Here is a 14,887-nt window from a genome sequence, read left to right on the forward strand (position 1 = left end):
CGCTAGCCATGGTCAAACTCCCTCATCTGATCCTAGGTCGGTCATCCCCAACCCTCTTCTTCCTCTTCATTTTGATCCCTAAATGTATCACCAAGAGCTTATGTCGGATCATAAGGTTGTCGATCAAAATGACCTTACAGTCTTTGCACAAACCTTTATCATCCTTCCTAAGGAGTAGAAAATCTATCTGAGTCTTAGCCACCAAGCTACGGAAGGTTACCAAGTGATCTTCCTTCTTTGGGAAACTCGAATTGGCTATCACCAACCCAAAAGCTCTTGCGAAATCCAAAAGTGAAACTCCTCTTCCATTTTTGTCCCCGAAGCCAAAGCCTCCATGCACATCATCATACCCTCCCGAAATAGACCCGATGTGCCCATTGAAATCCCCTCCCATGAAAAGCTTCTTAGTAGGAGGTATGCCTCCACTAACTCGTCCAAATCCTCCCAAAAACGCCTCTTATCCTCTTCGCCTAAGATCGCTTGCGGCGTATAAGCACTAATAATATTCAACACGGTCCCTTTAACGACCACCTTAATCGACATCATCCTATCAGTGACTCTCCTAACCTCCACCACCTGATCCCTTAAATCATTGTCTACTAAAATGCCTACCCCATTTCTATACTTCGATCTACCAGAGAACCAAATCTTATACCCGTCTACCTCTTTAGCTTTAGAACCTACCCATTTGGTCTCTTGGACACAGGCTATATTAATCTTCCTCTTCTTTAGAATCTTAACTAGCTCTATGGATTTTCCCATTAACGTCCCAATATTCCAAGAACCTACTCTCAATCTAGACGCTCTTTTAACCCACTTTCCCCTCCTTATCCTCGTCCCCGTCCCCATCTTTGAGCGCGAACATGACCCTAGTCTACCATCACTACCCAAAGCCACGAAAACGCGTATGAACTAATAAATTATTCAAAGGTCTAAAGTCAGCAAATTGTAACTATAAGTGTATGAACAAAGAATAGATATGGGAACCAGAGGTACCAACTCCTGTTGAAATAAATATGGTTGCCGCCGGAAAACACTGTTCACTTCAGAGTACTGTTCACGTCGGCTTACCAACCAGCTTCTTTTCCTCTTAGACAATTTATCAAACAGATAGAGTGCATTCAAAATCAAAGCTCATAGAAGATGAAAAGGTGAATAAAGTTGGGAAGATCACAAACTGTCAGAAGAACACTACACAGAAAAGAAAGAGAGATTTTGGGAGCAGAAAGAGGAAGAAGAAAGAAAGAAAGAAATTAAAAAAAAATGTTTCGTAGAAGCAGAGGAATAGCTTTTGTCTACTCTTTCACTTCCTTCTCTCCCGTCGGGACACTCAAAAAAGATTAGCTAAAGTTTGGATCTGTGAAAAAAACTACCAGAGGAAGAAAGACCAGGTTTCTTTAGCAAAATAAAAAAAATCAAGAAAAAAAATGTGAGATGGAAATGCGTATGATAGTGATGAAAATGCAAATGAGATCTTCCGGAGGAGAAAGGAGAGAGATTTGGAGATTCTTATGACCGCTTTTAAAAAGCGAATAAAAAAAAGTTGAACATTTAGATAGGCCCTTGAACTTGGTTGATTTTTTCTCTCATGTACCTCAACTATATTGTCTTCCTATTGAATCCCTGAACCATACATAATTTGTACCTTTTAAACATTCATCGTTGACATTGCATAAAATATTTTATCACGTTAGAAAAAAGCACGTGAAAAAGATTTAAAGGGGCTGATGTGGAATCCATTTTGAGATGTAAAGGGTTGATGTGGAATCCATAAAATGTGTTATCACGTTTGAAGAGCACGTGAAAAGGAAGACCGTTACATCCCAAAATGGATTCCACATCATCCCCCTTTAAATCTTTTTCACGCGCTCTTGAAATGTGATAAAACGTTTTATGCAATGTCAGCAATGAATGTTTAAAAGGTATAAATTATGTACGGTTAAAGGGTTCAATAGTAAGACAGCATAGTTGAGGTGTCTGAGAGGAAAACCCAACCAAGTTCAAGAATGTTCTATCTATGTGTTCAGCCTAAAAAAACTACTTTCAAAATCTTTTTTTTATTATGTGTACTTTCTAAAAAAATTATAATATTTGTTTGCTGTTTTTTCTTTTCTTTTTTTTAAAGAAGAGTTGGAAGTCTATCCACCAAATTAAATATTCAATAAGCAATTTTATGTCTTGTAATTTCTTCATAGCTAACTCCTACAGAAATAATATATACATAGCTAATACTTGCATAACTAATATCTAGGTAGCTAATACTTGCATAATTAATACATGCATAACTAATACCTACATAATTAATACATGCATAACTTATTCCTACATAACTAATACATGCATAACTTATTCCTACATAACTAATACCTGCATAACTCTACCCAGTAACTAAACAGCCCCGAAGTATATATTATGGCACACTCAAAAAGCTAAATATTGTTTACATATATGTGAGTTATGTACTGACTATACATTATGATACACTCAAAAATTTTCATATAGTTTAACAATACATGAAATATACACTAACGATACATAAAAATATACTGACTATTTAATCCCACTAATTCAAAATCACATCTAAACAATTCCAATTTTTAGATATGAGATTCTCTTGATGTTTCGAGTTTTTTAATATATAATTCGCTTGAAATGATTCACATTTGCGGAGAGCAAAGGGCTACAACAACAAGGGAAGATGTCGACAGTAGCGTACAACAAAAGGGAAGCCGTCGATGGTATACAATGTGTAATAAGTGGCTTGTTTTTTTGTAAGTGAACTATTTTTTGTGTAAGAAATTTTACTTAATGGACATTTTGTCTAATTTACCCTATATTAGTTTTTGTACTCTTCTTTCGTGACAATGAGCAGAACTCGTCTTCATGTATTTTCTTTCTTTTTGTTTATAATTGTCATTTATTGGCAAGGAAAAGAAAGAGAGCTAATAAGGTGGTTCAATTTTTGGCAACTCAACTTTTCAAAAGAAACGCCAGCTTTCGGCTTTTCTCAGTTTCATTTTACCAAAGGGTTCCAGAAGTTGACTAGTATTTATTTTTTTTGGAAAAGTTGACTATTCAGCAATTGAATATCAGGAAAAGTATTCGAACCAGATTATCCATCGCTAACATTAAAACATGGATTTCGTTCTCTTCTTTTCTTCCAAATTTGTTTAAAACGTAGCACTTCACTTCATAAGCCATTGTGCTAACATTGAAATTATGCAAAAAAGGAGACTTGCCAAACACGTGATTCGATATGCCATGACTCGTCTAATGGCTTGACAGGTAAAGTGAGACAGATTTCATGTGCAATCAGGATTTTAGAGGATAAGAAGGCACCAGACAAAATGGTTGAACTATTAACTGTAAAAATAGCACGTATCTTTTGGCAATCTAGTCATTAGTTTATCATCCCTTCTTTTTTTTTTCTGCGAAGAAGTTAGGGAGTCTAATTACAATATAAACTGTACAATAAAGAACGGTAAACTATCATAATTGGACATACTCACATACCTGAAAGTGCAAGAAAGAAAGGAAGCACACACTCACCTCTTCCTTTGGTTATATGGAAGTAAGACCTACAAATTTACAAGTTGAAAACTAAGCTTTTCTCTTTCTCAGTCTCCCCATATCAAAATCCATAAGCCTTGATGATGACGCCATAGGAGGAGTTGCTGACAGACCAATGGATTCGGGAATGTCCAGATCAACTCTCACAGAATGGCCTGAAATTGCTCGTTTAATGTCAATCTCACTCAACTGATGGGCTTCAGCTTTTACTTTGGCAATCTGAGTCATGTCAGACAAGTAAATGAGTAATATTTAAGCTGTCCGCCTGTCACATTCACAACCCCATTTACTCAATAAGGTAAAAAGCGTTAGCATAAAAGGGTGAAAGCTTTTACCAGTTCAACATGGTGACTGGACAAACATGCGCTAGAAATCCTTTTTTGTAGATCCTCTACTTTCTTTGTCTGGTAATCAAGATTCTCCATTTCACTCCCTTTCTCACCCAGTTGCTGGTACATAGCTGCACAAGAAAAAAGTAAAAAATCGATCAACTAAAATTAGTTACAGGGACCAAGAGAAGGAATTTAAGATAAACTCGTCTTAAATCCAAATCAGGCCTTGCAAGAAGCTTGTACTAGAAAATTACACTCTCTGTAGCCACATCTTAACAACATCGTCCTACCCTCAAGAAGATGACTGATGTACCACAAAGCAATTATATTAGTGAATCTCATGCAAAATTCTTCTTGCAATACATTTTGCATAAAATGACAGGACTTGCACAATTTCTTTTGACTTTGAATGACCTCAGGAGTTATTCATCCTTTATTGGCTACCCCAGAATAATATCCACTTCATTGAAGAAGACTTTTACCATAATACAAGAAAACTATATGGGTTTACTTTTTCTTTTCCTAGTACAGCTTTTCCTTTTTCATTCCAACAGAAAAGAAGAAAGTATGTTTATCACATCTGACAATAATCAACGATTTGAACCCAAGTGTTGAAACTGTACCCAGGTGAAAAGGGCAATTTTCTATTGATGGATATTAATGTTGTTCCGTTGCAGTAGGAAGAAGGTTCTCCAGAAATGTGCCATGTCCTTTAATAGTTTAGCAAATTTAGACAAGATTCTCAATTACTTCAGGCTAATAATGTCATGAAATAACATGACGATTTATTCATTATCAGACTTGAGTCTGAGTTGGGAAGCTAAGATATGCCCAAGTCCACTGAGTAGGAAATCTTGAAATCCAATGAGTGGGGAATTTGGAATTACAAATGGGGGATACCTAAACTCGTCCAATATGTAAGTACTTATATGTGAAGTGCCTTCCGTTTCTTCAACTTTTTTGTTGTATCAATAACCTTTGAACAACACTATGCCTAATTTCTAAACAAGTTAGGATCGGATATATGGATCCCATTGATCATGTTTCTCTATTTCAAGTCATCTAAGACCAATATTATACAATAGGAAAAAAGTTAAAAGTAATAGGAGTTCTATATATTTCTACAGCCATATAAATATATCACAAGACTAAAAAGTCTCTCGCAAGCATAGGAACTAAAGTAAGCATATTAACATGACTAAAGATATTTCTAATGAATTGGTAGCCTACATATAACTTTTACTTCCATTATGTGCAATCATTTGCTAAGTTTTCTTGGATTCCAAGAGATTGCAGGTCTTTCAAGACAATTTTGAGACAACTTCCTGCTATGAAATTTTAGGCTTACCTCATACCTTTTTAACACCTTCATCCACAATGATCTCATACCTACGAACCAAAGCATCTTGAGGTTGCGACAGGATATGGCCAAACCATCTCAAGCGACATTCTCTCATTTTATCCGCACTGCATACTATTTGCATAATCTGCAGAACGTGGTCATGTTTAACCTTGTATGACAATACATCCAAATTAACATCCGCATTTCTACAACACTAATATAGAAATATATGTTGGTCTTTAGTTTTCTTATGTGACTAAGCTTTTAGTGCATATATTCAGCCTTATTTCTACTTATCCTAAAAACCGTACTCTCTAGAGTTCTTCTCCACAGTTCAAGCTTTTAGTTGACACCTTCTCTAGTTCCATTAATTAGAACATTATCCTCATCAAATAGCATACACCATGTGACCTCATTTTGTATAGTTGCTTAGCTCATCCAAATTTGTGTAAACAAGTACGGGCTCGACGCTGATCATTAGGTAAACCCACAGTTAAGGAAAACTCATTTTTCATCTCTTACTACATTCTCACACTAGTAACTACCCCTTCGTACATGGCCTTTATGACATTTACATAAATAGAAATTCCTTTCTTCCCCAACACCCACCAAAGGATGTTTCATAGTACTTTATCATATGCTTTCTCTAGGTTGATCAACATAATGTGTAGTTCTTACTTTATATCAAGAATATAGTCACTGTTATAGAACTAGTTCGTCACGCTTGTAGTGTTCCCAAGTCAACATTCCATCACTCTTTCTCAGAACTTCATAATAACTCATAAGGTTAATACGACAGTTCACACAACTTTAAATATCTCCTTTGTTTTATAAATTGAAATCAGGGTATTCTATCTCCACCCATTGGTATCCTACCATTTGGACACCAACTAGTTAGCGCCCTTTAACGCCTACCATCGAATTCTTAGTTGCTTGTAGGTCGTCTACTCTTATTTGATAAGCAAAATAGGGAAAAGAAAGTGATCAATTTGTAGGTCGTCTACAATTACACTTTACATTCAAGATCACACACCTATGTTGGGTGGCCATCGCCTCTTCTGGTATATCCTTACAGTCCATACATGTGGTTCTATCACGTCTCCTGGTAAGGATAAGATCTATTTGACTCTGGTTATCCCCACCCTTAGATTTTATCAGACGGAACCAAAATACCCTTTGAATAATATTTTTTTAATAACCTTGAGGATTTATTTTAAAGGGTAAACAATGAACAAGAAAAAACAAGAGGCGTGATGATGTACAATTACTCCATCAAAAATGGGTAAAATAAATAAGAAGCGTGTAACATATTTGGTGTTTGACTCAAAACTTTTAAGGCTAAAAAATAGCAAGAGCCCTACATTAGGAATGCCAATGAAGTAGACTGAGGGGTTGATCGCGCAAATATAGGTGAACGACAAACAAAATTTTACATGGGACCGGGTAGGGCAGGCAAGCCAGGCCTCGGTTGTAATTTTAAATGGTGCGTAAAATTACATAAGCCAGTAAATTAATCAAATGTGTTAGACAAGAAAAAGGGATATTTTTGAGAGGATCAATATTAAAGTTAGGAGTTGTACTCTTTCTTTTCCATTCTTTCCCCTCTAATACTTCTGATCCTGTCCTGCTATCCTTGTTCCTATGAATCCTTCAAAACATTTTTAAAATATACGTCTTATTATTATCAGGAAGTCTTCCTTTTTTTTCTCCTACAGGAAGATCAGAAGTGAATATGCTTGCTTCATTTAATGTTTCCTGGTATTTATTTATTTTTACAATTAGCAAAAAGAAAATGAAAAACAAGAATCAGACAATTGCCTATCATTTTTCTTCCGGACGCATGTTGACATGTCAATTCCAAAAGTAAAAACAGTTATCTATTAATAAATAGGCAAGTGAACCTTAAATAAGGGCTCCAAAAACGTCGTAAAACAAAGTACAAAAATTATGAATGACCAGTAAACAAAAGGATTTAGAAACAAGCAGCATGAATCATTACATGTGTGAGAAATACAAGAGAAAAACATTAATGAATTGTGTATCTATAATATTACATTGAGCCCTATTTATAGTCACACTACATTACAATCCTTATCCAAGTAGGATTCTATATACTATTCATAGTCCTATTCTAACTCTCCCCTCAAGTTGGTGCATACAAGTCATATGTACCGAACTTGTTATAGATGTAACTAATACGAGGACCATGAGGGACTTGGCGAAGATATTTATAAGTTGAACACTCGACTTCACAAATTTTGTTTTCTCTGACAAAGTGACAATCAATCTCAATGTGCTCACTCCTCTCATGAAATACCAGATTTGATGCGATATGAAGGACCGCTTGGTTGTCACACACAAGTTCCATCGACTAAGTGCTACAATTTTTAGTTCTCACAGCAACAGTTTAATACAAACTAACTCACAAGTTGCTACAACCATTGCTCGACATTCCGCTTCTGCACTAGATCGAGCAACTACACCTTTTTTCTTACTCTTCCAGGACACTAAATTACCTCCTACTAAAACACAATATCCGAATGTAGAATGTCTACCAAAGGGTGATACTGTCAAAACACTATTTGTATATCCAATGATCTGATCATGGCCTCGATCCTCGAGAGTAGTCCTTTACCTGGAGTGTAACATTCCTCAAAATGCTCACAAGTGTCTTAAGAATGCCTTAGGAATAGGCCGCTCACGTAATGCATTATCCTTAATCTTTTTGGCAAATTCAAGTCTGAAATATCGATCAGGAAAACCTACAGGAAAATGTTGTTGGTGGATTTTTAGGATCCGTATATCAAAAGATAGATACAACAACAACAACCCAGTGAAATCCCACAACATGGGGTCTGGGGAGGGTATAATGTACGCAGACCTTACTCCTACCAAGGTAGGACGGCTGTTTCCTGGAGACCCTCGGCTCAGTAAAAGCATAAATGCATAAAAAATGTTAGATAAGAATAGAAAATTAAAAGCTTTATGAGAAAAACAACAAACAAATAACAAATAGATAACAAATAAATACAAATAAATAAAGACTAATAACAAATAACGATTAAATAAATAATGAAAGCGTCACAGGTAAAATTGAGTAATCAAAGCATAGAAAGTAATAAATAATAACAGAAATAACAGAAATCAGAAGTCAAAGCGCAAGAGATCGTAATGCACTACTACACCTATGAATAGAGAAGAATAACGAGACTATGAACTAGACTTCTACCCTAATGTGGGTCCTCCACACCCTCCTATCTAAGGTCATGTCCTCCGTAAGCTGTAACTGCGCCATGTCCTGTCTAATAACCTCTCCCCAATACTTCTTCGGCCTACCCCTACCTCTTCTGTAACCATCCATGGCCAGCCTCTCACACCTCCGCACTGGCGCATCTGTGTCTCTCCTCTTCACATGTCCATACCATCTCAGTCGTATTTCCCGCATCTTGTCTTCCACCGAGGCCACTCCTACCTTGTCCCGAATAGCCTCATTTCTAATCCTGTCGCTCCTGGTGTGCCCACACATCCATCTCAGCATTCTCATCTCAGCAACTTTCATCTTTTGAATGTGAGAAGTCTTAACTGGCCAACACTCCGCCCCATACAACATAGCCGGTCTAACCACCACTTTGTAGAACTTGCCCTTAAGTTTTGGTGGCACATTCTTGTCACATAGCACTCCGGAAGCGAGCCTCCATTTCATCCACCCTACCCCAATACGATGTGTGACATCATCGTCAATCTCCCCGCTGCCTTGCATGATAGACCCAAGATATTTCAAAGAAACTGCGCAAAATAGTAAAGTGCACGGCAAGTACGCGCCCATTCAGTGCAATGTTTTCCGAGTCAAAATCTCATTCGCTCAAAATTTTCCTATCAGGGAACACCTCTACACCGCAGACCTGGACGATGGTTTTTGTCCGAATTTAGTTTTTAAGTAAGGGAACTTTAGACTTTTTTCTAATTGTTAGTTAATGAACCTAGACGTTTTTCGGACCTAATTCAGCTCTATAAATTGACTTAAACCTCTAATTCTATTCATTCTTCTATAATTCACCTACTCAAATATTTCTCTACAAAAGACTCTCGAGAACTCCATTGAAGACTTTAAATAAATTCACTCAACCTCTCCATCAAAACTCTCAATTTTTTCCAAATTATTTGGTTTTCTCACTTAAGGTATGTGGTATTGATTCATGGATTCTTTCATCCATGAAGCCTAATCAATTCTCAAGTTTTCTATCAAATTAAATTATGGTATTTTATGAGTATTATGATCTCTAGTCCAATTGCATGAATTATGATTCAAATTATGATAATGAGTCGATTTTGATACAAATTGATGGTTATTGTATTGAATTGAAGAGTTTTTCCATGAATTCTCCTATATTGATCTCTAGGGTTCATGATGTAAATTATGAGTATTTTCAATTATACTTCCTAATGATATCATCTTTATGAATAATGTATGGGGTGATAGAATGTATATGATCATGTGTGTTTCCAAGTAAATTTCATGATTTTCGAGTCAATTAAATATGCATTTGAGTTTTACTCTAAGTTCAAGGTATGAATTTCATGCAAGTTATGAAGTAAGGTGACTTAGGGTCCCATGTAGTGACCTAGGACCTAACTATATGAATCATGCAAATATGATTGTAATGATGAAAGGACAATTCTCACATTACAAGTATGTTATGAAAATGAGCTACTCTGTGATTTCAAACCTATGATCATGACTATGATATATGTAATTATGATTCCTATGCTATGTATGTATTCCGTGGGATTTGACTTAGCACCGAGTGGACCTGAGGTGAGGGCCCTACCAAAGGCCCTAGTAGCAACCTCATGTCTCTTAACTTCGTGCCACCGTAGGTTGCCTTCATGGCCTAGCTATTGGTCCACACATAGCGTATGTATGACCCACCTAGCGGAGTAGAGTCTACCTTGGCAAGTAGATTCCCTTTTTCTTCGTTGTATGGGGAGACAACGGGATTCCATGTTATAGCTTGCATGGTCTTATTGCCGGTTATCGTTTCTATCCCACATATGTATGATCTTTTATGTATGTCATGATTTAAATTATGCTTTTCTAATGCTTTGGTCACTATGATTTTCTCATGACTTTACTTATCTCATCTTATCATGTGTTTTACTTGACCATCGCATTCCATGATTTATGTTGCATGTCATGCCCTCATACTTTTAGTACATTCCAACATACTAATGCATACTTTTTGCCTACATTGTCTCATAATGTAGGGGGTTGGGATTGAAGATCATATTCATCCGCATGGCTAGTTAAGTTTTCCTATCCGACGGTGTTTGTGGTGAGTCCTCATTTATTGGGGACTAGTCATCGAGTTGGTTATTGTTTTCAAAGACTTTTGTTATATTTCATACTGAGGGTGAGCTAGGGACATGTCTTAGCATCCACCCATGCTCATGAGTAGAGGCATCTAGTTGGACAAACGTTTCTAGTCTATGTTGTCATGTGACATTCTTTGTTTTCTACTCATGGTTTAGACTCTTTTATGATGTTTCCTTTTTTATTTTACCTTATGTATGCTTATGATATGTACAAAAGGTTGATTGGAGCCCTTCGGGGTTTCGATCGCCATGTTACGACTAGACCCTAGGTCGGATCGTGACATGGAGCTAACTTTATATATCGAACAATACAAACAACTGCATCCCAATGACTATCACAAGGGGAAGTCATAAACTAACTTACTACACTCACACGAAAGAGATGTCTGGTTTAGTCACTATGAGATAATTCAACTTTCCAACCCAACGGCCTATACCTTACAGGATAGCGGAGTTTCCCCCCACCCCACCCCTATACTGGCTAAAGTTCAACATTTGTGATCTTGCATATCATATATCACGAGTGTGTCCAAGCCTATGACAATAACAACCCTTACGTTGAGATCTTCCAAAATAACCTGCTCATCAATTCTCCATAGACTAAGATTTTCGATTTTCTATGGTTTGAGATGCGAGAACAGAAGACTCAATAGTGGGTGATGAAACCTCTTTGTAAGTGTAAGAACTAGAAATAGCGTCTTCTTGTGCTCTTGTTGTTTTTCCACGTTCATAGTAATTGGTATCAACCTTTCAAATTCCTCCATGATTGTTTGTACCTGTTCTAAGTAAGTACATAAATCAGATTCTTGTCTCTTTAAGTTGGTCATCCGAGATATCACATCATAAAAACAAGATATGTCATTAGTGTATAAAGCACGAGCCTTTTCCCAAACTGAATAACATGTCTGGAATGGGCGAAACAAAGGCATCAACTTCGAATCAATAGATCACCATACGAGACTACATAATACAGCGTCAACCTTCTCCCATTGTGCTTAGGCTTTTGCATCTTCCTCACTAGCCTTTGTTTTTTCATCTATCACACTAGCATTGTTCATTAAGTGGTCTTGGACACCTTCATCCTTGTACCACTACTCAACCGAGGAAACCCAGGGTAAATAGTTTAAGCTTCCAATTAACGGCTGTGAAGTGATCCTAGGGCTTGAACTTCCAATTCCCATATTTTTGGAGCCAAAAATATCAACCCGAAAGACATCTTGTGAAATCAGAATTTTGTAGCCAAAAATCTGGAAATATGTTGTTGGAATCTAGAAATCTTGTTGTCGCTGGAAAATTGGTCGGAATAAGGAAATAATTATATGGGCAACCTCGGAATGAAGAGGCGACCCTATTGGAAAAAAAATTACCGGAAAGTGGCCAAAAAACGGTGCATCTGCTGGCGCGTGAGGCGCGTGGCTGCTGAGATCTGAAGCTTCCAGCAGTGCGTGAGTTACCAGAAACCACAAGGGCTTACTGGGTTTTGCTCGCCTTAGTTTTTCGCACCTCATGGCAGAACACCTATAAAACACAAGATGACGCAAATCAGCCCTGACAATCTCAGGAATTAACGCACGGTGGCCTGTCTGAGTTTTCTTCCCCGGAAGTTTCTCACCAATGCTCTAATACCATATGAGAAATATAAAAAAAAATATTACTGAATTCAGTATCTACAATATTACATTGTGTCCTATTTAAAGACACTACATTACAATTCTTATCCAGGTAAGACTCTATATACTATTCCTAATTCTATTTTAACAACATGAAATACCTGAGAATTATTTAACGGTTTTGAATTATTTCACTTGAAATACCAACAATTAACTTCAAAACAAACAGTATACAGTTTCTAGTGCATTTTTCATTTCACTAGTTGAGTTGAAGGATCCAAATCAACAAGCATGAATCAAATATCAAAACGGGAACATATTAGTAAAAGATTGTCTACACATAGTTCAAATACAAATTTTAAATAATCAAACAGAATACTGCTAAGTGAAATAAAAAGAAAAACCGAAAGAAACCACGATTCACAAACGAGGCAAGGCAAGGCAGGGAAAAGTCATCGAGAAATGCTAAACAGTGCAAGGAAGGGTTGGTTATGGTTTGTCCTGCCCCCTTTGCATCCCTACCCTTGTGACTTCAGGAAGAAAAAACAAGGAGGTTATGTACACCAGAATAGGAAAAGGTAATAAATGAATAAAAATTCTCGACATGCATATCTCTTCTAGCAAGGGAGGGAAAAAGAAAGGCTAGATTTGTTGATTAAAAGAAATTTAAAAAGGCTGAATAAACAGGGTGAAGACAAAAAGTTGCATGAAGAGGAAAGCTTGACTTTTAGAAATATAGAACTATCTTCCCTGAACAAATACATGTGCACACATACATATTTGATACATATTAAATACATATTTGATACATATTAAAGGATACCATGAACTCTGTTGCTTTGGCCATTCAAAAAAAATAACTAAATCAGAAACAAAGCATGAGATATACATAGGTGATGGCATATCCAACAGAAGAAGTACGTCACATGAAATAAATGATCGAGAGTGTGAAACCTGTCAAATTCGATAATACCCAGATCTGAGTTGGAATATCATTAAGCTTCTTAGCTAATGTAAGAGAGGACCTCAAGATCTCCCTAGCTTGAACAGTGTCGCGGAGGGCAAGTCCTAAATTCCCCAATACAGTCAAATATTGTGAAACAAGTTGCAGATTCCCCAAAGTACTATGTGTTGTTTGCAAGCCAAACGCTAGTCGATTTCTGCATAATGTAACCAATCAATAAGTATAGAGCAACAGCAACTACAACAACTACAGCGCTACAATACAAAGCTAGTTGGTGTCATCACACAAACCCAGACTACCATTTCGCTCTATCCAAACACATTTTACTCCAATATTAATTAATTTGTGATTTTTCTAACAGTAAAGGTTTTCTCAGTTTTATACTAACATACAAATCTCTAGAAATGGTAATAAGGCTCCTATAAGTACTAGGCAACTCCTATAAAAGTGTGATAAATATTAAGGGGAAGAAAGATTTAGAGAGCTAATGTATTATCCCTTCCCTGATACTAAACTTGAAATGTTTAGAGAGCTAACGTCTTATCCCTGCCATGATACTAAATTTGAAATGAAACTCGACACAAATGAGTTACAAGAATCACCTGTTCACTACTCTAGCAAATTAAAACTTCAAGAATTCCTCTGGGCACAACCCATTGAAGTCCCCTCAGATTAGTGAAAATCCTCCATAACTGTGAGGTCAACTTGCAGGGTAAAAAGAGATGATTTCTGGTCTGCCTCCCCTCCACACATGTAGCATCTAGAACATAGTTGATATCCTGTCTTGATTAGATTGTTTTGTGTCAGAACTGCCCCTTATGCCAGCATCCATGTGTAACAAGCCACATTGTGTGGAATTTTCATCTTCCAGATCAATTCCATGCCACACTCCAATCATTGTTAGCATAGTCGTATTCTCTGTAAATTGATTTGTCAGTGAACTTGACTTCCTTGTTCCCTTGCCAAGCAATATGGTCTTCAAGATTAGATGTCCCTTAGAATTGCTTCAAGGTGCTATAGAATTCTGCTAGTCTCCCGATTTCCCAGTCAAGCAACATTCTCCTCAAAGTGAGATTCCATTCTTGGTTGAACCATACTTCCTCCACTGTTGCCTCCTGCTGCTGGTTTATATTGTGAATATCAGGATAGAGCACTTTCAGGTGTCTGTTCCTAGCAAGTTATCCTCCCAGAAGGGTACCTTCATGCCACTGCCCATCCTGAAACTGGTTTTTATTGTGAATTTTGGCCATAGTGTGATGACCCGCCACATTATCACACCACCTAAGTGCTAATTGGCACATATTTTTCCATGTATGAGGCTTATATAGGAAGGAGACTAGCTCTTGGAGGAATATCTAAAGCTATAGAGAGTTCCTTGGGAAAGCTCTAAATATTTACAAAAAACCTTCCGGAGAACCATTGATCAAAATGGAAAATTTCACATTAGAAATGCAAAATCTAATCCAGTTGAGCCATTTATTACAAAATCACATATCTCTACGGACTTTTAACAAACACTCACAATTAACATGTGTGTGAGTATAGGAGTTCGAGAGAGAACTCAACTTGATTATTCTCACAAGCTATTGGGGTTTAAATAGCTAAGTTATCAATACAAATCAATACCTAATTAAAATAGGACTAAATCAAGCTACCCACTATATTTACACATATGCTATAGAATATTCCTAGGATT

The 14,887-nt window shown here is 36.8% G+C and overlaps 1 protein-coding gene across 2 annotated transcripts in view; it reads right to left on the reverse strand.

Moving 5' to 3' along the window:
* Nucleotides 1-3,335: 3,335 nt before the first annotated feature.
* The window catches only part of LOC129882593 (sister chromatid cohesion protein SCC4), a 50,053-nt gene continuing 38,501 nt past the window's right edge, over nt 3,336-14,887 (reverse strand). For both annotated transcript variants that reach the window (XM_055956972.1, XM_055956971.1), the window contains exons 11-13: nt 13,182-13,387; nt 3,906-4,030; nt 3,336-3,789 (exon numbers count right to left, since the gene is read on the reverse strand). In XM_055956972.1, coding sequence (XP_055812947.1) covers nt 3,601-3,789; nt 3,906-4,030; nt 13,182-13,387 — 520 coding nt within the window. In that variant the 3' untranslated portion in view covers nt 3,336-3,600. The remainder of the gene's footprint in view (nt 3,790-3,905; nt 4,031-13,181; nt 13,388-14,887) is intronic.

Source organism: Solanum dulcamara, chromosome 3 (genome assembly GCF_947179165.1).
Source record: "Solanum dulcamara chromosome 3, daSolDulc1.2, whole genome shotgun sequence".
Taxonomy (NCBI): domain Eukaryota; kingdom Viridiplantae; phylum Streptophyta; class Magnoliopsida; order Solanales; family Solanaceae; genus Solanum; species Solanum dulcamara.